Source organism: Salvelinus fontinalis, chromosome 11 (genome assembly GCF_029448725.1).
Source record: "Salvelinus fontinalis isolate EN_2023a chromosome 11, ASM2944872v1, whole genome shotgun sequence".
NCBI classification, from domain to species: Eukaryota; Metazoa; Chordata; class Actinopteri; order Salmoniformes; family Salmonidae; genus Salvelinus; species Salvelinus fontinalis.
This window is the reverse complement of record NC_074675.1, coordinates 22,484,902-22,512,333: the sequence shown is the minus strand read 5'-3', so window position 1 is coordinate 22,512,333 and position 27,432 is coordinate 22,484,902. Positions and strand designations below refer to the sequence as shown.

At 42.1% G+C, this 27,432-nt stretch overlaps 1 protein-coding gene across 1 annotated transcript in view; it reads left to right on the top strand.

Annotated features, from left to right (window-relative positions):
• Nucleotides 1-27,432, top strand: part of LOC129865286 (proton myo-inositol cotransporter-like) — a 68,901-nt gene that overhangs the window by 10,613 nt on the left and 30,856 nt on the right. The window contains exons 2-3 of the mRNA XM_055937942.1: nucleotides 805-964; nucleotides 3,269-3,477. Of these exons, the coding sequence (XP_055793917.1) occupies nucleotides 805-964; nucleotides 3,269-3,477 (369 nt within the window). The remainder of the gene's footprint in view (nucleotides 1-804; nucleotides 965-3,268; nucleotides 3,478-27,432) is intronic.

The following is a 27,432-nucleotide window of genomic DNA, read 5'->3' as shown; positions in this document are numbered from 1 at the left end:
CGGATAACTGGAGGAGCGACAGGAAGTAGTGCACTCTGGGTGCTGTTAATAGTCCCTTATCGGTGTGGCGCAGAACGGAGCGGTGATGTCACGGCCCTTGTCAGATGAATCCGGGCAAACGCATGTTGTTTGTTCTAGCAGTCAGTGTAAATATGTAGTCGTTTTGGCATGGTCAGTGGCTGCAGCAGCTGAGAACGACACTGACTTACATGCTGTATAGGCTACAATATCTCTGATGTAGTGGATGCACTTGAGATATGTTGTAGATCTGCTTACAGAGATGACCGATGTGGTTGATGTTGTTCAGTCTGTCAGACATGATTGATGTTGTGTGAAATGATGAGGGCTCTTCAGTGCCCTAATGGCTAGTGTGTGATTGGTGCAGCAGCTCTGTGGTAGAGTGTTTTGATTGGTCAGGTTCTCTAGATGAGAGCTGTGACTGAGGACACTCAGATTCCGCTTGATTGACAGATGTAGGGGAGTGTGGAGAGGATATGTTGTTTCATGCCTAACTCAGACCCTATACCATTGGTCTTGAATTAGGTAAACCAGTGAAGTGATCATAAAAGCTGAATTTGCACTTATCCATAAACTTTGACCGTATTGTATGCTCCGGGGTGAAGTTTCCCCTAGGTGCAGATCTAGTATCAGCTTCCCCTCCCCTAATCTTAACCTTAACCATTAGTGCGGGAAATGCTAAACTGATCCAAGATTAGCCTCTAGGGGCATCTTCACCCTACACTGTACAGTTCTACACTCCTCATTGTGTCTTCCCTATTCCTCTGACCCATCCCACGTGAGTAGGTATTGCGTCCATGACGGTGCCAGTGTACATAGCTGAGACGTCTCCCCCCCACCTGAGAGGCCAGCTGGTGACAGTAAACACACTGTTTATCACAGGAGGCCAGTTCACTGCCAGCATCATTGACGGGGCTTTCAGCTACCTACGCCATGATGGATGGAGGTGAGACACACACACACACACACACACACACACACATACATGTAATTGCTCTACATGCTTCATCTTTGAATATCTCATCAAGGTCCATCATTTACCCAATTTGATGATTATTATATATGATTTTTCTTTTTTTTGGGGGGGGGGGGGGTAGATCAGCTTTAATATTGCAGATAGATTGTCGATTCCATCAATATAATTGTCTACATCATTTCCAATCCCCCATATAATTGTTGGTAAATATATACAGTATACACTGTATATATACAGTACCAGTCAAATGGTTGGACACCTACTCATTCAAGGGTTTTTCTTTGTTTTTTTTGTAGAATAATAGTGAAGACATCAAAACTATGGAATCATGTAGTAACCAAAAAAAGTGTTAAACACATCCAAATATATTTTATATTTGAGATTCTTCAAAGTAGCCATCCTTTGAACTCTTGGCATTCGCTTAACCAGCTTCACCTGGAATGCTTTTCCAACGGTCTTGAAAGAGTTCCCACATACACTTAGCAGTTGTTGGTTGCTTTTCCTTCACTCTACAGTCCAACTCATCCCAAACCATGTCAATTGGGTTAAGGTCGGGTGATTGTGGAAGTCAGGTCATCTGATGCAGCACTCCATCACTCTCCTCCTTGGTCAAATACCCCTTACACAGCCTGGAGGTGTGTTGGGTTATTGTCCTGTTGAAAAACAAATGATAGTCCCACTAAGCCCAAACCAGATGGGATGGCGTATCACTGCAGAATGCTGTGGTAGCCATACGGGTTAAGTGTGCCTTGAATTCTAAATAAATCACTGACCGTGTCACCAGCAAAGCACCCCCACACCATAACACCTCCTCCTCCATGCTTTACAGTGGGAATACACATGCGGAGATCATCCGTTCACCCACATCTAGTCTCACAAAGGAATGGCGATTGGAACCAAAAATCTCCAATTTGGACTCCAGACCAAAGGACAAAGTTCCACCAGTCTAATGTCCATTGCTCATGTTTCTAGGCCCAAGCAAGTCTCTTCTTATTATTGGTGTCCTTTAGTAGTGGTTTCTTTGCAGCAAATCGACCTCCCCTCCTGCCCCCCACCTTATCACAACACAACTGATTTGCTCAAACACATTAATAAGGAAAGAAATTCCACAAATGAACTTTTAACAAGGCTCACCAGTTAATTGAAATGCATTCCAGGTGACTACCTCATGAAGCTGGTTGAGAGAATGCCAAGAATGTGCAAAGCTTTCATCAAGGCAAAGGGTGGCTACTTTGAAGAATCTCAAATATAAAATATATTTTGATTTGTTTAACACTTTTTTTGGTTACTACATGATTCCATATGTGTTATTTCCTAGTTTTGATGTCTTCACTATTATTCTACAATGTAGAAAATAGTAACAATTAAGAAAAACCCTTGAACGAGTAGGTGTTCTCAAACTTTTGACCGGTAGTGTATGTTCGCACTCTAGTAGCCTACCTGGTTATATTTTGAGAAAATACAAAACAAGGCTTGTGAATTTCAGCATTTGCTCCTCACCAATTGCATCTTGAAGTCAGAACCTAAGCATTGTGGGAAAAAGAGCACGGGCTGGTATCTTATTTCCTTAACATCAGGATAATAATTCCTTGGACGACACAAGGTTTAGAACATTTTAAGGTATGCGGCGTCCATCTCGTAACAGAGCCTTCAACTGCATTGGGGGATTGCCATTCCACTCCGTTGTGGACCTCCCCATTGAAGGGCATGACATCCAGTGCAACGTAACGGAGTGTTTATGGGTAATGTGAACGAGGCTTAAGTAGGCTACAGACATGTATGTTGGAACATTGCTACATTGTGGGAGGTTAAGTTGTCCCTGCTATGCTCCAGCTCATGGGGTTTCTCCTCTCTCACCCTCTCAGATGAAACAGCTAATTTATCTCTGTCTCTCGCCTCTCTCTCCTCCTCCCTTTTTCCATCCCTCACCTCCACTGCATCTCCCCCCCTCTCCCTATCCTCTCCTCCTCCCCCTCTCCAGGTATACTTTATGTTGGGTCTATTGGTGGTTCCTGCTATGCTGCAGCTCATGGAGTTTCTCCTCTCAAAGATGAAACAACTAATATATAACATTTTCTCTCTCCCTCGCACCCCCCTCCTGCCAGTGGTTCCTGCTGTATTCAGGTTCATGGGGTTCCTCCTTTTGCCAGAGAGTCACTCTCACAGATGAAACAACTAATATATCGCTCTCTCCCTCCCTCTCTCCCTCTCTCTCTCTCTCTCTCCCTCACCGACCCCTCCCCCCTTCTCTCTGCCTTTTCTCCTCTTCTCCAGGTATATGTTGGGTCTGTCGGTGGTCCCTGCGGTGCTCCAGTTCGTGGGGTTTCTGTTCCTGCCAGAGAGCCCCCGCTGGCTGATCCGGAAAGGCCTTACCCAGAAGGCCCGGCGCGTGCTCAGCCAGATTAGAGGCAATCAGAACATAGACGAGGAGTACGACAGCATCAAGAACAGCGTCGAGGAGGAGGAGAAAGACTGCGGAGGAGGTGAGAGGGGAGCAGGAGGCACAGGAGAAGCGCACACACATATTAATAAATGAATGCATCAATGAACATGCACACACAAACAAACTTGCATGCACACACACAGGGAGAGGAGTGGCCCACGTGTCCCGTCTCTCTCTCTCTCTCTCTCTCTCTCTCTCTCTGCGCTCAGACGAGAAAGCTTTATCAGATGTTATATAATCGCTGTGTTATACAAAACAGTTAGCCTCTCCTGAGAACATTAACCTCTTCTGAGAATCACAAAACAGCACTAAACGTCAGTCTGTCAGAGCCAGGCGACTCAGAATAGACACCGAATAGACCACATTTTCTGAAATAAGCTTAATTATGGTAGTCACCGTGTCACCATTTGAAGGTCAGTGCGAAAATGAATGTATATGTGTGAGTGTATGGAAATGTATCAGTCAAGGCATGGCCATAGACCTAAGTAATGAAACCACCATACATGATAAACTTCAATATCCCCTTGTTGACATGAATAGCTGATATACACATGTATTGAATGTAGCCTACAGTATATGGACATCCAATGGTTGGATGAATGATTGTTTTGTACTGCAATCCCAAGTCAATGACATTGTATACAGTAGACTCAGTCCAGCCTTGTGCACATGTATTAACTCGTATTGTTGCAATGATACAGAACCATCTCCTGAAAAGAAAGGCGAGGGAAAATAAAGCCCTAGCCAATCAGAGTGCTAGAGTGTGGTCAGTGGGGCCAGTGGGGGGGGGGGGGGGGGGGGGGGGGGGGGGCAGGCTCACACCTGGGGAAACAGGTGCTTACTTTGTCCCCTTGCTCCCTGACTTGTTTTCCATGATAACCTCATCCCTTTCTTCCCTGACGCCATCACACCTCTGATGTGATGATAGTGAGTGTCACTCTAACCACCAGTCAGTCATCCACCCATACACAGCCAGGATTAAAGAGCAATCATCAACACAATAACACATACTGTACAGAGCAACACAACATCAATAACAACAACACAACTGACAACTATATCTGATGGTTCATGTTTTCTTTTAAAACCACAATTAGAATCCCTCCACAGCCTCATAGAGGATCTAGATACTTTTGCTAACCTCGCTGGATTAGTGTACTATATTATGTATTGGATCACAAAAAAAATTCAACTTTTACATTACTGTGTAGTTTACCAATAAAAGGGTCTGACGGGGATGTGGACATACTCGGTATACAAATCCTGAAAGAAAGAAATTCTCACTCCAAATACAGTTTTATAGAAAGTTAGCAACAATAGATAAGATCTTGCTATCATGGAAATGAAAATACCTGTCTATTTGTGGAGAAATCACCCTGATTAACTCTTTAGTCATATCACAGTTGACCTATTTGCTTATTGTTTTTCCTACCCCTAGTGACCTGCTTTTTAAATTATATGAACAAAAAAAGATTCCATTTTATTTGGAATGGCAAGTCAGACAAAATTAAAAGGGCCTATTTATATAACGAATATGAATTCGGAGGGCAGAAATGATTAAATATTAAAGCATTAGACCTCTCATTAAAGGCATCAGTCATACAAAAGTTCTACTTAATTCCGAAATAGTTCTCTAGTAAATTGATAGGAATGTCTCACCCCATGTTCAAGAATTGCATTTTCCCCTTTATTCAGATTACAACTGCTCACTTTCGGTTGTTTGAAAACGAAATCATCTCCAAAATATCATAATTTTTTTAACAAGCCTTAGAAAATTGGTTGCAATTTCAGTTTAATCCACCTGAAAAGACAGAACACATAATACAACAAATATTGTGGTTAAACTCAAATATACTAATAGATTTAAAAAATGTATTTTTAGATAAAATGTTTAAAAAGGTATTTTTGTAAATGATATCATAAATAGGACTGGTTGAGTTATGTCACACATGCAGCTAACACAGACATATGGAAATGTCTGCTCTACCCCAAATTACAACCAACTAATTGCAGCATTACCACAAAAATTGAACATGCAAGTAGAAGGGGGGAAAGTAAGGAACTTGTCTGTCGACCCTGCATTAAAGAACATAAATTGTTAAAGAAAATTGTGATTGATAAAAACATACCAATTTAATTTAAGAACCAAACAATTGACAGCTCTGCCATATAAATGGCAAAAAAGTTGGGAAGAGATTTTCGATGTACCCATTCCATGGCACATGGTTTACGAATTGACATGCAAAACAACGCCAGATTCAAAACTTCAAATTTTCAATTTGAATTATTATACAAAATTCTTGCAACCAATAGAATGTTATATGTATGGGGGATACAATCTTCCCAGGTCTGCAGATTTTGCTGTGAGGAGGCAGAGTCATTAGATCATTTATTTTGTTACTGTCCATTTGTAGCTCGTTTTTGGTCACAGGTCCAGGGATGGCTGAAGAATTGCAACATTTGCCTAGAACTAATGCTGCAGATAGCAATACAGAGTGATTTGAAAAGTTAGTCAATCAATCAATAATACAATCATTATTTTTGCAAAATTGTTTATCTTTAATTTACAATCTGTAGAAGCTATGAGAATAGAAAGGTTCAGTACTTTTGTGAAACATCACATCACAGTTGAAAAATATATGGCAAATAGAAATCCAAAATGGATGGTGTTAAGAGATAGATGGGAGGGGTTGAATGGAGCTAAAGGGTGGGACTAATAACCAATGTTAAACATACAGGGTCTGTAAAATGTATATAGGTTCAGAAATTCTGTGAAATAGCACAGCTACAAATAGAAATCAAACTGGATGGATATAAGAAATAGAGGAAGGATTAAAAACAAACAAAATATGACTATTGTAAAATAGATTGTGTCTGTAAAAAATGTGTATAATATGTATTAACTGAAGGAAGAAGCTTAAGTATTATTGTTAATTCATTTACTGCAATTGGGGGAAGGGTGGTAGGGTTTGCGGGGAATAATAAAGGTATATTCTAAAAAAAGTGTATGTATGTATGTATGTATGTATGTATTGGAAATGATGCAGACAATTACATTACAATTACAATCTTTCCGCAATATTAAAGCTGATCTACCCCTTAAGAAATATCTGTATCAATCACTGCTCTCTGATCTCTGTTTCTCTTTGTTAGAGTATATCTTATTAAAGCATTGGGCTTCCATCTCTGCTGTAGAATATGTTAGAAATGCCTGTCATGGATGAATTTCCTGTCATCTTAGTACTACTAAGATAATATTTAATCTAAGATAATCTTTCCTAAAGTGAATTTAGCTTAATCCTATACGAAGCTTCCAGGAAACTCACCCCATGTTTTTATTCAGGCCTACTGAACTTATTATATCTACATATATTAACCTATTTTACCAGCATTAGATAGACACAGTAGTAGCCTAATAGGGTGAAGGAGGCTCACACACAGTAAGTCAGACACACAGGTAATTCAATCAACAGAAGAGGCACCGTGCTTCTCAAAGCTGTTTCCTTTGTGATAATGACCTCTGTGTGACGGTGGAACGACAGCCTCTGAGCTACTCACTGACCCCGGATTGTTGGTATTTTATATTACTGAGTTTCAGACAGGAGAGGATTGAATATATTTTGAAATATTGATGGGTCTGTGGGGTAATATTCTGTGAGAAGAGAGTGAGAGCGTGGTTTACGTGTGTGTATCCATGTGTCTGTCTCTCTCTCTCTCTGTGTGTACAGTATATCCACGTGTCTCTGTGTGTGCGTCTCCGTTTGTGTGTGCTGTTTTGATGTGCAGCGGCTGTGTGAACAAGACTATTGGTTGATTTGGAGAGAGAGGCAGAGGAGCTGTTAGAGCCCCCGATGATACTAATCACAGGACTGATACTAACAACACAACACACTAGTCAATGGACTCTGATTACTGTGTCCTTAGAGGGGGAGAAAGGGGAGAGGGCGGAGAGGGGGGGGATGAAAGACGGAGAGAAATAGAAAAAGGGGGGAGGAAAAAAGAGAGGGAGAGAGATAGACAACAGAGAGAGAGAGAACAAACACAGATTCTCTTCCAGCGAGGGAGAGAATTAGAGAAGCTAAGAAAAGAGAATGTGAGGTTTAGAGAGAAGGGGATGGCAAGGAAGAGTGGAATTAGAGACTTATTTTTAGCTAAAGCTTTCTTTGACATCCGAAAGGGTTTTTTCGGCTGTCCCCATAGGAAAACCCTTTTTTGTTCCAGGTAGAACCTTTTTTGCTTCCAGGTAGAACTCTTTTGAGGTCAATGTAGAACCGTCTGTGTAAAGGGTTCTACTATGTGGACAGCCAAAGCACCATTTTAGGTTCTAGATAGCAACTTTTTTTCTAAGACTGTCTGTACTGCATATAGTACTTGTAGCTGACACTACAAGGGACAAGGATACCAAGGAGCCCAGCTATCAACAGAAACCTTCCTACGGAGAAAAGTCTTTAGGACCGTTTTAAAGGAGCCCAGAGTCTGTGGTGCTTTCAGGTGGCCCGGGAGAGCATTCCAGAGGATGGGGGTGGTCGAGCTGAAAGCCCGATTCCCCCAAGGAGCAGTGCTTGGTCCTGGGGGCATGGCGGAGCAGGCTATTGCTTGACCATAGGTTGCGGGTGGGGTTATAGAGGGAGAGTAGTTTGAGATAAGGAGGGGCATTGCCATGACTTTCCATACACTGGAAAGTCAGCAGGGGGGTTTTGAATTTGATCCGGAATGAGATGGGGAGCCAGTGCAGAGGTGCCCGGATGGGGGGGGGGGGGGGGGGGGGTCTGATGGTGTTTCCGCTCTCTCATCAGGATCCTGGCAGCGTTGTTCTGGATGTATTGGAGCTTCTGGAGACTCCTGCCAGGGAACCCGATGAAGAGTGCATTGCAGTAGTGCAGCATTGAGAAGATAAGGCATGGACGATATTCTCTGCATCAGACTGAGTGAGGGTAGGACGGAGTTTGGCAATGTTCTTGAGGCGATAGAATTACGCTTTACACAGTTGTTTGATGTGGCTGTCAAAGGTCAGGGAGGAATCAAGTTTTAACACCCAGATTGGAAACTGAGTGGGAGAGAGTGATGATCTATCCTGCACTACTATATAGATGTTACAGCTGTCAAATGCTTTGTCTTTCAACTATATAATTAACTGATCTTCAACTGGTTTCTTGACAGGTTCTGAGATACCTCACAGCTAACTGCCTCAGAAATGATTGTTACAGCCCTTTTTTAAATTTTTTTAAATTTTTTTTAAACCATATTTTTCAGCCATAAATGTTTTATCCTATGCTTACAAACCACGGCAATTTCCACACAGCACAATCTCCCCATTTGATTCAGAATTGCCATTTCGCTCTCAATGGCTTCAGTGCTTCCAGGTAATTGAATTATGCAGTATGTCAATCATAATGAATACAAGGTACTGTATGCTACTATATTTGTTTTCTGCTCGCTGTACAAATTTTCAATGTTTTATGCAATATTCCTCCCTCTCTCTCTCTCTCTCGCTCTCTCTCTCTCTCTCTCTTTTTCTTTCTTTCTCTCTCATTCTCTCTCTCTTTCTCGCGCACTGAGATATGGGCAAAAGAAGCAGATACGGAATTAGATGAGATATTACACAGTTAGACATTAATCCAGGAGACAGAGTGTAGCGCAAGTCATGTCTCTTCTCCTGCTCCTCTTCTGCTTAATTCATCATTTACCATTTTATGGAATCCTGTTGGTTGGTGCCTTAGATCTGATTAAATCCTGTATCTGTTGAACTAGGATCATTTGGACTTATGTAATGTAGATGTTCAAATAGATTCCCTAAGTCATTATTGCCTCAAGATGGGATGCATCCCAATTGGTACCCTATATAGCCCCAAGGTATTTGGTATTGTATTAGGATCCCCATTAGGTGTTGCAAAAGCAGCAGCTACTCTTCCTGGGGTTCACATAAAACACGAAACATAATACAGAATGACATAATACAGAACATCAATAGACAAGAACAGCTCAAGGACAGAACTACGTATATTTTCAAAAAAGGCACACACAAAAAGTGTCTAGGTCAAATAGGGGAGAGGCGTTGTGCCACAAGGTGTTACTTTATCTGTTATTTGAAACCAGGTTTGCTCTTTATTTGAGCAATATGAGATGGAAGGAAGTTCCATGCAATAAGGGCTCTGTATAATACTGTACGCTTTCTTGAATTTGTTCTGGATTTGGGGACTGTGAAAAGACCCCTGGTGGCATGTCTGGTGGGATAAGTGTGTGTGTGTCAGAGCTGTGTGGAAGTTGACTATGCAAACAATTTGGGATTTTCAACACAATGTTTCTTGTAAAAAGAAGAAGTGATGCAGTCAGTCTCTCCTCAAATCTTAGCCAAGAGAGACTGGCATGCATAGTATTAATATCAGCCCTCTGATTACAATTTAAGAGCAAAACATGCCGCTCTGTTCTGGGCTAGCTGCAGCTTAACTAGGTGTTTCCTTGCAGCACTGGACCACACGCCTGGAGAATAATCAAGATTAGACAAAACTAGAGCCTGCAGAACTTTTTGGAGTGTGGTGTCAAAAAAGCAGAGCATCTCTTTATTACAACTAGATCTCTCCCCATCTTTACAACCATTGAATCTATATGTTTTGACCATGACCGTTTACAATCTAAGGTAATGCCAAGTATTTTAGTCTCCTCAACTTGTTCAACCGCCACACAATTCATTACCAGATTCAGCTGAGGTCTAGAACTTAAGGAATGATTTGTACCAAGTACAATGCTCTTAGTTTTATTATACATTTCTTTCAACCAATCATCAGTCATTTGTGTCACCGCAGTACATGTTGAGTGCCTTTATCTGCATGCTGAAAATGTGTTGTTAATTTGTTTACAGAGAAATAGCATTAAACCAGTAAAGGCCGCTTTACCACTCTTGAGTAGCGGAATTACTTGGCTTCCCTCCAGGCCTGAGGACTCTGGTCAAAAGTACTGCACTATGTTGTGAATAGAGTGCCATTTGGTACACAGACAAACTCATTCACCCGTTGTATTATTGTCTTATTATTCGGTAATTTGGAATTAGTATGAGGTGTGTCGGGGTATGTTACAGTCGAATGACACCCATGTTAATTTCCTAGCTTCGTTATCTGGAGACACCAGAGGATTTGCATTGTTATTTGAAATAAGGGATAATTCAATATTAACATGCTAGCGGGGTTATCTTCTAATTCAGTTCAGCTAATCGAGTTTTGAATGAATGTTCCTTTTCTTCCACCGTCATTTATTCTGTTTATTTTTAAGCTCAATGAAACAATTTTGAAACAAACTGAATTAGTTTAACTTGCTGAATATGTTTTCAATGATTTTACCTGTAAATATATTTCACATGTGGATACAAACAACAATTTTCACAGACATCAACTATTAACTACTTTTTGAAATTAGAAGAGCTGAAAAAAACGTAGTCATGTTTTGCTAGCACAGACTGGAATATGTTCCGTTATTTTTCCGATGGCATTGAGGAGTACACCACATCAATCACTGGCTTTATCAATAAGTGCATCGAGGACGTCATCCCCACAGTGACTGTACGCACATACCCCAACCAGAAACCATGGATTACAGGCAACATTCACACTGCGCTAAAGGGTAGAGATGCCGCTTTCAAGGATTGGGACTCTAACCCGGAAACTTATAAGAAATCCTTCTATGCCCTCTGATGAACCATCAAACAGACAAAGCGTCAATACAGGACTAAGGTCGAATCGTACTACACCAGCTCCGACGCTCGTCGGATGTGGCAGGGCCTACAAACTATTACAGACTACAAAGGGAAGCACAGCCGAAAGCTGCCCAGTGACACGAGCCTACCAGACGAGCTAAATTACTTCTATGCTCGCTTCGAGGCAAGTAACACTGAAACATGCATGAGAGCATCAGCTGTTCCTGACGACTGTGTGATCATGCTCTCCGCAGCCGATGTGAGTAAGACCTTTAAACAGGTCGACATTCACAAGGCCACAGGGACAAACAGATTACCAGGTCGTGTACTCTGAGCATGCGCTGACCAACTGGCAAGTGTCTTCATGGACCTTTTCATCCTCTCTCTGACTGAGTCTGTAATACCAACATGTTTCAAGTAGACCACCATAGTCCCTGTGCCCAAGAACACTAAGGTAACCTGCCTAAATGACTACCGACACGTAGCCCTCACGTCTGTAGCCATGAAATGCTTTGAAAGGCTGGTCATGGCTCACATCGGCGATGTCATCAAAATAGCCTCCAACACTCTACTCAGCAAATTGGATGCAGTTAATCACAGGGCCATCTGTTTTGTCACCAAAGCCCCATATACTACCCACCACTGCGACCTGTATGCTCTCATTGGCTGGTCCTCACTACATATTCCTCGCCAAACCCACTGGCTCCAGGTCATCTAAAATCTTTGCTAGGTAAAGTTCCGCCTTAACTCAGCTCACTGGTCACAATTGCAACACCCACCTGTAGCACACGTTCCAGCATCACTGGTCATCCCTAAAGCCAACACCTCATTTGGCCGCCTTTCCTTCCAGTACTCTGATGCCAATGACTGGAACGAATTGCAAAAATCACTGAAGTTGGAGACTTATATCTCCCTCACTAACTTTAAGCATCAGCTGTCAGAACAGCTTACCGATCGCTGCAGCTGTACACAGCCCATCTGTAAATAGCCCATCCAACCAACTACCTACCTCATTCCCATATTTGTTTCTGTTTTTCTGCTATTTTGCACACAAGCACATCTCCTCATCTGCACATCTACCACTCCAGTGTTAATTGCTAAATTGTAATTACTTCAACTATGGCCTATTTATTGCCTTACCTCCTTACTTAATTTGCACACACTGTATACAGATTTTTCTATTGCATTATTGACTGTACGTTTGTTTATCCCATGTGTAACTTGTCGCACTGCTTTGCTTTATCTTGGCCAGGTCGCAGTTGTAGATGAGAACTTGTTCTCAACTGCCTACCTGGTTAAATAAAGGTGAAATAAAAGAACATCTACACCATTGACCCAGAAACCCTAGACCCTCTCCAATTTGCATACCGCACCAACAGATCCACAGATGATGCAATCTCTATTGCACTCCACACTGCCCTTTCACACCTGGACAAAAGGAACACCTATGTGAGAATGCTATTCATTGACTACAGATCAGAGTTCAATACCATAGTGCCCTCAAAGCTCTAAGCTAAGGACCCTGGGACTAAACACCTCCCTCTGCAACTGGATCCTGGACTTCCTGACGTCCGCCCCCAGGTGGTAAGGGTAAGTAACAACACATCCGCCACGCTGATCCTCAACACGGGGGCCCCTCAGGGGTGCATGCTCAGCCCTCTCCTGTACTCCCTGTTCACTCATGACTGCACGTCCAGGCACAACTCTAACACCATCATTAAGTTTGCTGATGACACAACAGTGGTAGGCCTGAACACCGAGAACAATGAGACAGCCTATAGGGAGGAGGTCAGAGACCTGACCGTGTGGTGCCAGGACAACCTCTCCCTCAACATGATCAAGACAAAGGAGATGATTGTGGACTACAGGAAAAGGAGGACCGAGCACGTCCCCATTTTCATCCAAAGGGCTGTAGTGGAGTAGGTTGAGAGCGTCAAGTTCGTTGGCATCCACATCACCAACAACTAACATGGTCCAAGCACACTAAAACAGTCATGAATAGGGCACGACAAAACCTATTCAGGAGACTGAAAAAATTTGGCATGGGTCCTCAGATCCTCAAAAGGTTTTACAGCTGCACCATCGAGAGCATCCTGACTGGTTGCATCACTGCCTGGTATGGCAACTGCTCTGCCTCCAACAGCAAGGCACTTCAGAGGGTAATGCGTATGGTCCAGTACATCACCGGAGCCAAGCTTCCTACCATCCAGGACCTCTATACCAGGCGGTATCAGAGGAAAGCCCTAAACATTATCAAAGACTTCAGCCACCCTAGTCATAGACTGTTCTCTCTGCTATCGCACGGCAAGCAGTGCCGGAGCGCCAAGTCTAGGTCCAAGAGGCTCCTAAATAGCTTCTACTCCCAAGCCATAAAACTCCTGAACAGCTAATCAAATGGCTACTCAGACTGTTATTATCTATGCATAGTCACTTTAATAACTCTACCTACATGTACATATTACCTCAATTTCCTCGACACCGGTTCCCCCGGTCATTGACTCTGAACTGGTACCCCCTGTATATAGCCCCGCTATTGTTACTTACTGCTGCTCTTTAATCATTTGTTATTCTTATCTCTTACTTTTTTTTAGGTATTTGCTTAATACTGCATTGTTGATTAAGGGCTTGTAAGTAAGCATTTCACTGTAAGGTCTACACCTGTTGTATTCGGCGCATGTGACAAATAGAATTCGATTGGATATTGTACAGAGAGTGCCATTAAATTCAACAAAGATCCCAATCAAGTCATTATGTAATGATGTAAAGGAAGCATTAGAGGAGAATGGAATGCAGATTATCTCTGTCAAAGCATAATGAAATGGAGAATGGAAGGCAGATTATCTCTGTCAAAGCATTATGAAAGCATAATGAATGAAGATTTAGGACTGACCTTTTGTGTTGAGATGTGAATGAAGACAGAGCTATACTCTCACTCTCCACCAGTCTGATACTGGCCCACTCATCAGCTCTCTTCCCCTCTTTTATTTGAGGTCTGTGAAGCATAGGAACACAACCCTGTACATTTGTGTTAGTCATACCCCATAGCTCAGGGTTGCTGGTGGATTGGAAATAATTTTTGCCTTGATTCACCTATATCCACTTTTCCAATTAAAGTATTTGTTTAATGAATATTACATCCTTGACAGTACAAAGTCCCCATAATAATAGCCATCCAAGAACAACCTACGCACAAACCTCTCGGTACTCAAATGGCACCTAGTAAACACAGGTTATTAGCTCTTCAATAATCTCAGTGCACTTCCATCACAATATTCATTATTGCTAAGAGAACATTGTGTGAGTAGTAATATCCAGAGTTGTAAATTCTCTTGCTCTCGCTCTCTCCCATTTGTATTGGGGCAGGTGTTAGTCGGGGAACCCTTTTTTTCCAGACGAACCACATAATGGGCCCAGATATTAACCTCTAGACTCCCAGCTCCTAGCCAGAGCAACACCTTAGGGGCTGAGTTGATTGGTTGAAACTGGAGGTGTGTGTGTTGCGCATTGTGTTCACAGCTCACATGCGATCACGTGAAATTCATCTGGTTTTTCCGTAAGGGTTCACATGGGGACGGAACCCTATGACGTTGTACAGTTAGTGTTTGTCACTTGTATGCGAGGGCGGTGAGTGACGTATGTACTGTACGTTAGTCGTTTCCTCCTGTACCCAGAGATAGCCCCATACCTGCTTTGATTGAATGGATCAGTTTCACCATTGATTTTTGTCCTATTTTTTTGTGAAGAAAATGCTGTTTTTTTGTCTTCTGAAAGCACCACAGAATGCCTTATTTCAAAGGGCCCCAAGTGACTTTGTAGCAGACATCTTTTGGCAAGATTTCAGAATCCTATCCAACAGAGATTCTGTTATTGCGGTGGTATACAAGCCTTTTTGTCAGGTTTCAAGCTTCTACTTAATGTCTAAGGGGACTCAATCATGAGGAAAATAGCTCTGATAGAAAGGCTATCTTTTTGTATTCACCAGCAAGGACAGAGGCATCACATTTTAAAGAGAGACGGAGGCAGTAGTTAGAAACAGATAACATAAGTATTCCTGCAACATTATTTTGCTGGAATATAGTTTCATCTCTAAAAAATAAAGCTGCTTGATTGTACCCAAATTGGCCATTTTAATTTTTAGGATTCATATAATATTTTATAAATATAGTACCTGACATCTGACTTGGACCATAGTCCTTCCTAGTAATAATTAAGACCTAAGCAATCCCCAAAACATTTCAAATGTATCCCATGGAAGCCCCAGTCCCCACACCAATCCCAGCCAAAATGGACAGTATACAATATCAGTTCTCTATGTCTGAGAAGAGGTATGAAGCTGTGGCTTGGAGTATTGTGTCTTCATACTGTTGAAATCGGAAGTTTACATATACTTAGGTTGGAGTCATTAAAACTCGTTTTTTAACCACTCCACAAATTTCTTGTTAACAAACTGTAGTTTTGGCAAGTCGGTTAGGACATCTACTTTGCATGACAAGTAATTTTTCCAACAATTGTTTACAGACAGATTATTTCACTTATAATTCACTGTATCACAATTCCAGTGGGTCCGAAGTTTACATACACTAAGTTGACTGTGGCTTTAAACAGCTTGGAAAATTCCAAAAAATTATGTCATAGCTTTAGAAGCTTCTGATAGGCTAATTGACATAATTTGAGTCAATTGGAGGTGTACCTGTGGATGTATTTCAAGGCCTACCTTCAAACTCAGTGCCTCTTTGCTTGACATCATGGGAAAATCAAAAGAAATCAGCCAAGACATCAGAAAAAAAATTGTAGACCTCCACAAGTCTGGCTCATCCTTTTGAAATGCTTGAACGTACCACATTCGTCTGTACAAACAATAGTACACAAGTATAAACACCATGGGACCACACAGCCGTCACACCGCTCAGGAAGGAGACGCGTTCTGTCTCCTAGAGATGAACGTACTTTGGTGCGAAAAGTGCAAATCAATCCCAGAACAACAGCAAAAGACCTTGTGAAGATGCTGGAGGACACAGGTACAAAAGTATCTTTATCCACAGTAAAACGAGTCCTATATCGACATAACCTGAAAGACCGCTCAGCAAAGAAGAAGCCACTGCTCTAAAACCGCCATAAAAAATACAGACTACGGTTTGCAACTGCACATGGGGACAAAGATCGTACTTTTTGGAGAAATGTTCTCTGGTCTGATAAAACAAAAATAGAACTGTTTTGCCATAATGACCATCGTTATGTTGGGAGGAAAAAGGGGGAGGCTTGCAAGCCGAAGAACACCATCCCAACCGTGAAGCACCGGGGTGGCAGCATCATGTTGTGGGGGTGCTTTGCTGCAGGAGGTAATGGTGCACTTCACAAAATAGATGGCATCATGAGGATGGAAAATGATGTGGATATATTGATGCAACATCTCAAGACATAAGTCAGGAAGTTGAAGCTTGGTCGCAAATGGGTCTTCCAAATGGACAATGACCCCAAGCATACTTCCAAAGTTGTGGCAAAATGGCTTAAGGACAACAAAGTCAAGGTATTGGAGTGGCCATTACAAAGCCCTGACCTAAATCCTATAGAGAATTTGTGAGCAGAACTGAAAAAGCCTGTGCAAGCAAGGAGGCCTACAAACCTGACTCAGTTACACCAGCTCTGTCAGGAGGAATGGGCCAAAATTCACCCAACTTATTGTGGGAAGCTTGTGGAAGGCTACCCAAAACATTTGACCCAAGTTAAACAATTTAAAGGCAATGCTACCAAATACTAATTGAGTGTATGTAAACATCTGACCCACTGGGAATGTGATGAAAGAAATAAAAGCTGAAATGAATCATTCTCTCTACTATTATTCTGACATTTCACATTCTTAAAATAAAGTAGTGATCCTAACTGACCTTTTTACTATGATTAAATGTCAGGAATTGTGAAAAACTTAGTTTAAATGTACTTGGCTATGGTGTATGTAAACTTCAACTGTATATGCTCAATTTGAATGGTCAGTGTCAATGCAATCATAACGGTCCACAGGTGGGCTAGAGGAAAGTATCATCATTTCAGTGAATGAATGATCACGAATTAAGGGAGATGGGAATACAGATTGTAATCTTAAACTATGAAATGCAGTAAACGTACACTGTGTCGTGACTTTACTTTCATTTCTCTGATGACTGTTATTTATCAAATCAACTCTGTTTAAATGTTACCCGATTTTAAATGAATCATGTAACAACTAACTCATTAGGAATTTGGAGCACCACGAGAGCGGTTGTTTAAAAAGTTACCATCTCCCGAATTTAACTCTAAAGGTCTTTTACCGATCATATCCATAAAACAGTCAATGTATTAATCATTACATCGTATCATATCATCATTCTGAACAGTCGTAACCTCCTGCATCTGCAAAAAACACAGCCTTACCTATGATTCAGTGCTACACAAATTGGTTTAAAAATGTATTTACTAGCTACTAAATCATAACACAGGATAAACATACAATACATTAGAAAAGGTCCCTAGCGGACTGGCACAACCTATGGCGGCTTGTTACCAAGGACAATGACAGGGAGGGAGAGCGAGAGAGAGAAAAAGACACATATCGTTGATACATTTTAGGAACTACTCTCACAGTAATCATATACTTTGCACACAAACTGCCGCCCGTATGGAGTAAGAAATCATGAATCTATTTATGTGTGAATGCCTTCGTTCGCCATTTATCTTTGTCGGAACCAGGCCTTCTTAGAAAGGGTGTTGGGCCTTTCCTCTGCACGTTTGTAAGGCTCTGATTGTCCAAGAGGTGTTTCTCTGTTGTTCTCTTCTCATTCGCTCCCGAAGATTTATTGAAGATAGGCTAGCCAGCCGTGTTGATGGTTCCAGTTGGGTGATGAGAGTAGCGTACTACGGTGATTTGACAGAGTAGTAGAATGTTCCCACTTAAATTCACTTTCGAAGAGATTTTACTTAGGACAGCCGTACCAGTGATTGTCCAGGAGGTGACTTTATTGTCTCAACCACGTTTGAGATTCAGAGTTCAAACCACTTTAGAAGTGGGCTGAAACTCTCTGTCTTTCCTGGTCTACATGTCAGGCTGACACACTCTCTGACCTCAGTCGGAGCGTGGCTACTTACTGTGCAAAGTTTATTGAAGACAATTATTTCTTATGGCTCTAAAATCACATTCCTATCTTAACAAAAATACTGTCATAATTGTTCATATTTCATGCACAACGTAAAGGATGGAGACTTCGTACATGTAGTGTATATAGTTTTCAAGTTACAGTATTTCCTTCATTACACTTTTAATGACATCACAAAATAACAACCCATATGACATTATTATTCTATAGCTCGCCTCTGACCATTCCCCACGTTCTCTGTTAGGAATATTTTTCCAGTATTCACTTTAGAACGTTTTAGAGTTTCGGCGGGAAAAGTCTCTGGAGACATTTTGGAGAGGGGTGTTCTCTGGATCTCCTTTAATTTATGACAGGTTGTGAGCTGTCAAACCCCCCACCAGCTCCCTCTGTGGGTGAGAGAGGGTCTGGTTACTGTCATCCATTGCCAAGCTGATTTGACCCATTCGGATCCTCACAGGACAGTCATGACAACTGAAAAGCTTAGCTAACTGTTAAATAATACAAGTACTAAAACTGAGCTAGAGAGTGGAGATGTAAAAAAATGCATCCCTCCTGTCTCCTGGCTGTCTATGTGAAATGTGATCTAACTCTCACCAGTCTCCATTTTGTACTCTTAGCTAACCTGGAAAAGATTTCTAACTAGGAAGACAAGATTTCTTAACACGTCAACCTCAAAGGGAACACCTACCTAACTGTAGCTCTCTGCTCTCTCCATGCATGATGAAATTGCACTGAGATAAGCTTTCTCATCTAATTGATCAATTGATCATTGAGATGTTAGTTGCATTGTTTTATTTGCCTGTTTGTACTGGGGAGGTTTTAAAGCAGTATCAGTCTTTTTACTGACATCAACAACTCCGTTTGCTTCAAAGTAAAGTCATGTCATCTACTCTTCTATCATCCTGATTGTGCTCTTGTCTTCTTCTCTTTTCTCTTCTCATTCATATTAAACTGTATATCAGTGTCTCATGATAAGACAGCAGTGTTATTGACCGTAACTCAGTGTCAGTGTTTGTTTTTCTGTAAAGCTAAATGCAATGGAACAGAACAGAACAGGCCTGATCATAAAGGATGGATAACTAGATCTGTGTCTCACAGACCGGACAGCAGAGCTATCACACAGGGATAGGTTTACAGCCAAAAGGACAACGTCAGGGAACAGAGAGTCCAGACAGACTAGGAGAATTGGGCGTACATGTGTGTGTTTGTGTGTGTGTATTCAGACCCCTTGACTTTTTACACATTTTGTTAAGTTACAGCCTTATTCTAAAAATGATTAAATATTTTTTTCCACCTCATCAATCTACACACACAGTACCCTATAATGACAAAGGAAAAACTGGTTTTTAGAAATGTTTATTAATTTATGAAATATCACATTTACATAAGTATTCAGACCCTTTACTCAGTACTTTGTTGAAGCACCTTTGGCAGCGATAACAGCCTTGAGTCTTCTTTGGTATGACGCTAAAAGCTTGGCACACTTGTATTTGGGGAGTTTCTCCCATTCTTCTCTGCAGATCCTCTCAAGCTCTGTCAGGTTGGATGGTGAGCTATTTTCAGGTCTTTCCAGAGATGTTTGATCGGTTTCAAGTCCGGCCTCTGGCTGGGCCACTCAAGGACATTCGGAGACTTGTACTGAAGCCACTCCTGCGTTGTCTTGGCTGTGTGCTTAAGGTAGTTGTCCTGTTGGAAGGTGAACCTTCGCACCGGTGTTAGGTCCTGTGCACTCTGGAGCAGGTTTTCATCAAGGATCTCTCTGTACTTTGCTCCGTTCATCTTTGCCTCGATTCCGACTAGTCTCCCAATCCCTGCCGCTAAAAACCATCCCCACAGCATGATGCTGCCATCACCATGCTTCACCGTAGGCATGGTGCCAGATTTCCTCCAGACGTAACACTTGGCATTCAGGCCAAAGTTTTCAAGAGTTCTAAGGCCACTGTGTTCTTGGAATTGGTTGTTAATCTTCCTGTAGATGGGAGTTCCATTGATCTCTTCATTAAGTTCCTTGGGTTAACTTGATTGGGTTTATCCAAGGTCCTGTCTGTCACGAACCTAATCAAACTATCTATTGACGACAGAGGATGGCATTCCACAACCTTACAAATGACTTATTGATCAATAATAAGATAGGGACATTAATCTCCATTGCTTATCAGTAGCTGGATTGGAATCCTAATCAGTATACTGAAAAGTTGAATCCTTCTCAAAGGAACGTAATATATAATCAACATGTTGTCAAACGTCTCGGTCTCTTTCACTCACTCACTCCCCCATCCCTTCCTCTCTCTTTCTCTTATTTCCTTTCTCCCTCTCTTCCTCCCCCACATGCCCTCTTTGTCACTCTCCATCTCTCCATGCTCACTCCGTCTCTCGCTTTCTCTCCCTCTTGGCACTGTGGCTACATTCATCCTGTCACTCTCCTTTGTGTAGCCTAAGACAGGCAGTGGAGAGAGATCAATTAAATGTTTCCACTGTAGTAATCAAACAGTGATGCGTGCCTGTGCAGAAGTTTCCATGAGAGAACTAGGAACCCTTTCTGGGTTATTTGATGTGCAAAATAAAACATCCCAGTTCATGAAGCTATCGCTATACCAACATTGGAAAATTCCCTCTAATTGGAGTCGCTTGGGTGTTTCCCTGGCAAAGTTTGCCAAGGGGAAATGAGATAATTGGGGATTCCATTGGTGGATATCAAAGGGGAGAAGATACCCCATAACACTGACCTCATCTGACTTTACACTAATTAGGTTTTAATTTAGCTGTGTCTATTGTGTTTCCTTTTTACTGTATGGCTACTGCACTCTGTAGATTTGATATGAGTAATATGGAATGCAATTAAAGAGAGGAGCAGTGTCTTTGTGGTAGACTTTTAAAGGATAGGTGGTGCGAGTATAATGGCTAAAACTGCTTTTATGGTTACAGCGGAACACATTACTTGGACAGACAGACCGCCGTGAACCAACCGGGACAGATATAGATAAATTGGAAGCTATACTCACTCAAATTGAACACTACATTAAGATGGAAAGCACATTCTATCCTTGTTCCCTGCTTTCCATCCTAATGTAGTGTTCATTTGAGTGAGTTTAGCTTCCAATTTATCTCTATCTGTCCCTCATTCCCCTATTCCTCTCTCACTCATCAATCATTCTCTCAATCTCCCCTCTATCTGTCTCTCTCCATCACCCCCCTCTCAGTCTCTCTCTTGCTGGACTCATCTGTTCTCTGATTAGGTTAGAGGGGAGCGCTGTTCATGCCCGTGTGTGTGTGTACACGCGTGTCTCTGCCTGCATATGTTACGTTCCCCAGCAAGAAAACCAAACATGTCACTCAGACTAGCAACAACAACTGGAACCTAAAAGCCACCCACCATGAGCGCCCACTAAACTTGCCCAATAAGAGGCAAACAAAAGAAACCCCCCCACAAAACTTAAAGACAACAAGCAAACCAAAATCACATAAAGGATTGCTTGTCTAGAACTCAAAATAGGGAGTGCCAACTAAAGTTGTTAACCCACTGCATCTATCAAGACAACTGAAGCATTAGGCCAGCCACTCTTAAATAGCACCTGGGCCAGCACAGGTGAAACACCTTCCCACTAACGAGATGGCAACCAGCACAGGTGTAAAACATACTGACTACGAGGTGACACCAATCGGTGTGCCCTACGTGCTGACAAGCTATATTGTACATGCTAAAGTCCAACCTCAAAACATAAATGGAAAAACCAAAGCCTGTAACACCTTCTCCCTTAAGACATAAATATATCCTATCCTAAGTTTGCTCACCACCAACAGCAAACAACTTCTATTTCACAACATGATCAACTTAAATGCGTCGCCTTCTCCAATGTAAGCATGGCGTCTGCTGGGTGTCAACAATTAAATATAAAACATAACATTTTTTTTTTTAAATATACAGTACCAGTCAAAGGTTTGGACACACCTATTCATTCAAGGGGTTTCCTTGATTTGTACTATTTTCTACATTGTAGAATAACGGCGAAGATATCAAAACTATGAAAAAACACATATGGAATCATTTATATTTGAGATTCTTCAAAGTAGCCACCTTTTGCCTTGACAGCTTTGCAAACTCTTGGCATTCTCTCAACCAGCTTCATTAGGTAGTCACCTGGAATGCATTTCAATTAACAGGTGTACCTTGTTAAAAGTTAATTTGTGGAATTTTTTTCCTTAATGCGTTTTGAGCCAATCAGTTGTGTTGTGACAAGGTAAGGGTGGTATACAGAAGATTGCCCTATTTGGTAAAAGACCAAGTCCATATTATGGCAAGAACAGCTCAAATAAGCAAAGAGAAACGACAGTCCATCAGTATTTTAAGACATGAAGGTCAGTCAATCCGGAAAATTTCAAGAACTTTGAAAGTTTGTTCAAGTGCAGTCTCAAAAACCATCAAGCGCTATGATGAAAGTGATTTTCATGAGGACCGGCACAGGAAAAGAAGACCCAGAGTTACCTCTGCTGCAGAGGATAAGTTCATTAGAGTTAACTGCACCTCAGATTGCAGCCCAAATAAATGCTTCACAGAGTTCAAGTAAGAGACACATCTCAACATCAACTGTTCTGAGGAGACCGCGTGAGTCAGGTCTTCGTGTTCAAATTGCTGAAAAGAAACCACTACTAAAGGACACCAATAATAAGAAGAGACTTGCTTGGGCCAAGAAACATGAGTAATGGACATTAGACCGGTGGAAATCTGTCCTTTGGTCTGATGAGTGCATATTTTAGATTTTTGGTTCCAACCACAGTGTCTTTGTGAGACGCAGAGTAGGTGAACGGATGATCTCTGCATATGTAGTTTCCACCGTGAAGCATGGAGAAGGAGGTGTGATGGTGCTTTGCTGGTGGCACTGTCATATATTTATTTTGAATTCAAGGCACACTTTACCAGCATAGCTACCACAGCATTCTGCAGAGATACGCCATCCCATCTGGTTTGGGCTTAGTGGGACTATCATTTGTTTTTCAACGTGACAATGACCCAACACACCTCCAGGCTGTGTAGGGACTATTTGACCAAGAAGGAGAGTGATGGAGTGCTGCATCAGATGACCTGGCCTCCACAATCACCCGACCTCAACCCAATTGAGATGGTTTGGGATGAGTTGGACCGCAGAGTGAAGGAAAAGCAGCCAACAAGTGCTCAGCATATGTGGGAACTCCTTCAAGACTGTTGGAAGAAACTTCCAGATGAAGCTGGTTGAGAGAATTCCAAGAGTGCGCAAAGCTGTCATCAACGCAAAGGGTGGCTACTTGGAAGAGTCTCAAATTTAACAGATATTTAGATTTGTTTAACACTTTTTGGGTTACTACATGATTCCATATGTGTTATTTCACAGTTTTGATGTCTTCACTATTATTCTAAAATGTAGAAAATAATAAAAAATAAAGAAAAAACATGGAATGGTTTTGACTAGTACTGTATATAAAAATGATCTTATTTCACAAGTTTTTGAAAAACTCACGTATGTTTACATAACTCGTGTCCCCTTGGAACAAGCCCAAACAAAACTAATCTCCAATAGAGAAAAACGTGCAATCAAAATAAATTGTGAGCCAGGACAACACACTAGCTAAACGCAAAACACAAAACTTGACTGCCCACCCTTGAGACACAATCAGTAACCAAGTTGTCCTTTCAAGGGGAAACTCCTGCAATATCCTCAGTAACTTTCCTCCCATGATTTTCCTCTGGAATTGTGTCAGGGAAATGAGTGGCAGTGCACATGATGGTTAAGAGAATCTGGTTACCACTCTTGGCTTTGGGCAAAGGACCAACACAGTCCCCCAGAACCCTGCTGAAATGTTTGTCAAAGCAGTAATAGGCTGCAAAGGTGCAACTGGCACAGCTTGGTTCGGTTTACCTATCCGCTGGCAAACAGGATTTACAGTAAGACATAACATCCTGTTTCAGACCAGGCCAGAAGTGTTACGCGGAGTGGAACAGGGGAACCCAAGAGCAGACTCAGACGAGGAGACTGGGATGAAGTAACCAAGGTATTTATTGAAACACAGGGGGTAGATGGAGTGCAGGTCAGGGGATGCTCGGGCGGGTTGCTGGAAACCAGGTGCGGAGGCTGGAGCGAGAGGGATTGAGACAGGGTAAGCAAGTCCGGAGGGGAATCCAAGGGAGTAATAGAGTGGGGAATCCAGGACAGAGTTGCAGGTTGACGAGACGTGGGACTGGAGACAGGGAGCAGAGCGGGCAGAGTGAGCAGAAATTACAATCTGGCAGCGTGGAAGTGGCAGGGCTGAGTATATGTAGAGGTCTTGATTATGGAACAGGTTGCAGCTGGTGGGGATCTGCTCTGACTTCAGCACACCTGTCACACACACACACACACACACACACACACACACACACACACACACACACACACACACACACACACACACACACACACACACACACACACACACACACACACACAGAGGGAGAGAGTACTGGGGGAGTGGCTGCAGGTCAAGGAGACACAGGATGAGCAGTAGAGGTCTTGATGGCCTGTCATACTACCATCATGAGCCAGCCTCAGTCTCTTGTCGAAGAGTAACTGGAATGACAATTTGAGATACTCTGGGCCAATTGTCCTGCCCAGAACTGGCGTGAGGACGCCATTTTGTCATTAGAACACCATCTCTGTCAAAGTAACCCACACAAACGTCATCAAACTCCTCTGGACATACAGCTGAAGTCGGAAGTTTACATAGACCTTAGCCAAATATATTTAAACTCAGTTTTTCACAATTCCTGACATTTAATCCTTCTAAACATTCCCTGTCTTAGGTCAGTTAGGATCACCGCTTTATTTTAAGAATGTGAAATGTCAGAATAATAGTAGAGAGAATGATTTATTTCAGCTTTTATTTCTTTCATCACATTCCCAGTGGGTCAGAAGTTTACATACACTCAATTAGTATTTGGTAGCATTGCCTATAAAATGGTTAACTTGGGTCAAATGTTTTGAGTAGCCTTCCACAAGCTTCCCACAATAAGTTGGGCAAATTTTGGCCCATTCCTCCTGACAGAGCTGGTGTAACTGAGTCAGGTTTTTAGGCCTCCTTGCTCGCACACACATTTTCAGTTCTGCCAACAAATGTTCTATGGGATTGAGGTCAGGGCTTTGTAATTGCCACTCCAATACCTTGACTTTGTTGTCCTGAAGCCATTTTGCCACAACTTTGGAAGTATGCTTGTGGTCATTGTCCATTTGGAAGACCCATTTGCGACCAAGCTTTAACTTCCTGACTGATGTCTTGAGATGTTGCTTCAATATGCCCACAGAATTTCCCTTCCTCATAATGCCATCTATTTTGTGAAGTGCACCAGTCCCTCCTGCATCAAAGCACCCCCACAACATGATGCTGCCACCCCGTGCTTCACAGTTGGGATGATGTTCTTCGGCTTGCAAGCCACCCCCTTTTTCCTCCAAACATAACGAGGGTCATTATGGCCAAACAGTTCTATTTTTGTTTCATCAGACCAGAGGACATTTCTCCAAAAAGTACGATCTTTGTCCCCATGTGCAGTTGCAAACCGTAGTCTGGCTTTTTTATGGCGGTTTTAGAGCAGTGGCTTCTTCCTTGCTGAGCAGCCTTTCAGGTTATGTCGATATAGGACTCGTTTTACTGTGGATATAGCTATTTTTGTACCTGTGTCCTCCAGCATCTTCACAGGTCCTTTGCTGTTGTTCTGGGATTGATTTGCCATTTTCGCACCAAAGTATATTCATCTCTAGGAGACAGAATGTGTCCCATAGTGTTTATACTTGCGTACTATTGTTTGTACAGACGAACTTGGCACCTTCAGGCATTTGGAAAGTGAACCAGACTTGTGGAGGTCTACACATTTTTTTCTGAGGTCTTGGCTGATTTCTTTTGATTTTCCCATGATGTCAAGCAAAGAGGCACTGATTTTGAAGGTAGGCCTTGAGATACATCCACAGGTACACCTCCAATTGACTCAAATTATGTCAATTAGCCTTTCAGAAGCTTCTAAAGCCATTACATAATTTTCGGGAATTTTCCAAGCTGTTTAAAAGCACAGTCAACTTAGTGTATGTAAACTTCTGACCCACTGGAATTGTGATACAGCGAAATATAAGTAAAAGAATCTGTTTGTAAAAACTTTTTGGAAAATGTATTGTGTCATGCACAAAGATGATAATGATGATGTTAACAAGAAATGTGTGGAGTGGTTGAAAAACGAGTTGTAATGACTTCAACCTAATTGTATGTAAACTTCCGATTTCAGCTGTATCTCAGCAAAAATATGAGAGATGGAAAAATCTTTTCTCTGTTCCACAGTCAGCTAGATATCGAAGCATCAACTCTAGGAACCCTTTCTTCCTTCAGTGGTCCTACAAACTGACTCACCTTTGGGGTTTTCAAAGGAGAGGTCAACTCAGGGGTTTACCGATATAAGGATCACCCATAAACGTCTCAAACAGATCAACTATGGTGGGATCACTGACATCCTCTTCAACACTAGACTTTCTCCCAGCGACTTTCTTAGACAGCACGTGTAACAGCACAAGCCGGGAACCCTCTAAGGGTCCTTTTCTGATAACCCATCAGGTTACTCTACTCTGGGTTCCTTACAAACGACAGGATTTGGCATGGCATCTCCCATGTAGGATTTTCCCACAATTTCCTCCAATTGTTTTATTTTAATTTTATTAGCCTGTGTGTTTACTCAACTTCAAAATTATTCCACCAATCTTATAACCCATGAAGATGGATGTCAGTGACAGGAACTCACTAAAGTGCATTTTGAACACTCAACTATCTGGACACAGCAGAGCTTCAGAGTAGGTGTCTAGAGCGACTAACGCACACATGGGAAGCAAAATCCTGGGACTCGCCTCCATTTTGTTCCGTTCCCCCTTCTGTTTGAGTGACATTTTTGGTTTTCTGGCTGGGGAACGTGAGTGTATGCACAAGCAGTGTTTGTGTTTATCAGTCTGTGTTTGTGCGTCTCTGTGAAGTTCGCGCTTCGTTCATTGACAGACCCATTACCTAGGTTGGTTGGATCACGGCGATCTGTCTGTCCATGTCTCAGGATCTGAGCTGCATCCAATCAGCTCTCTGTCCTCTGGTATTGTCTCCTGGGCCCATTCAATCCTGCCTCTACAATGTTAGTGCTCTACAAATCGTT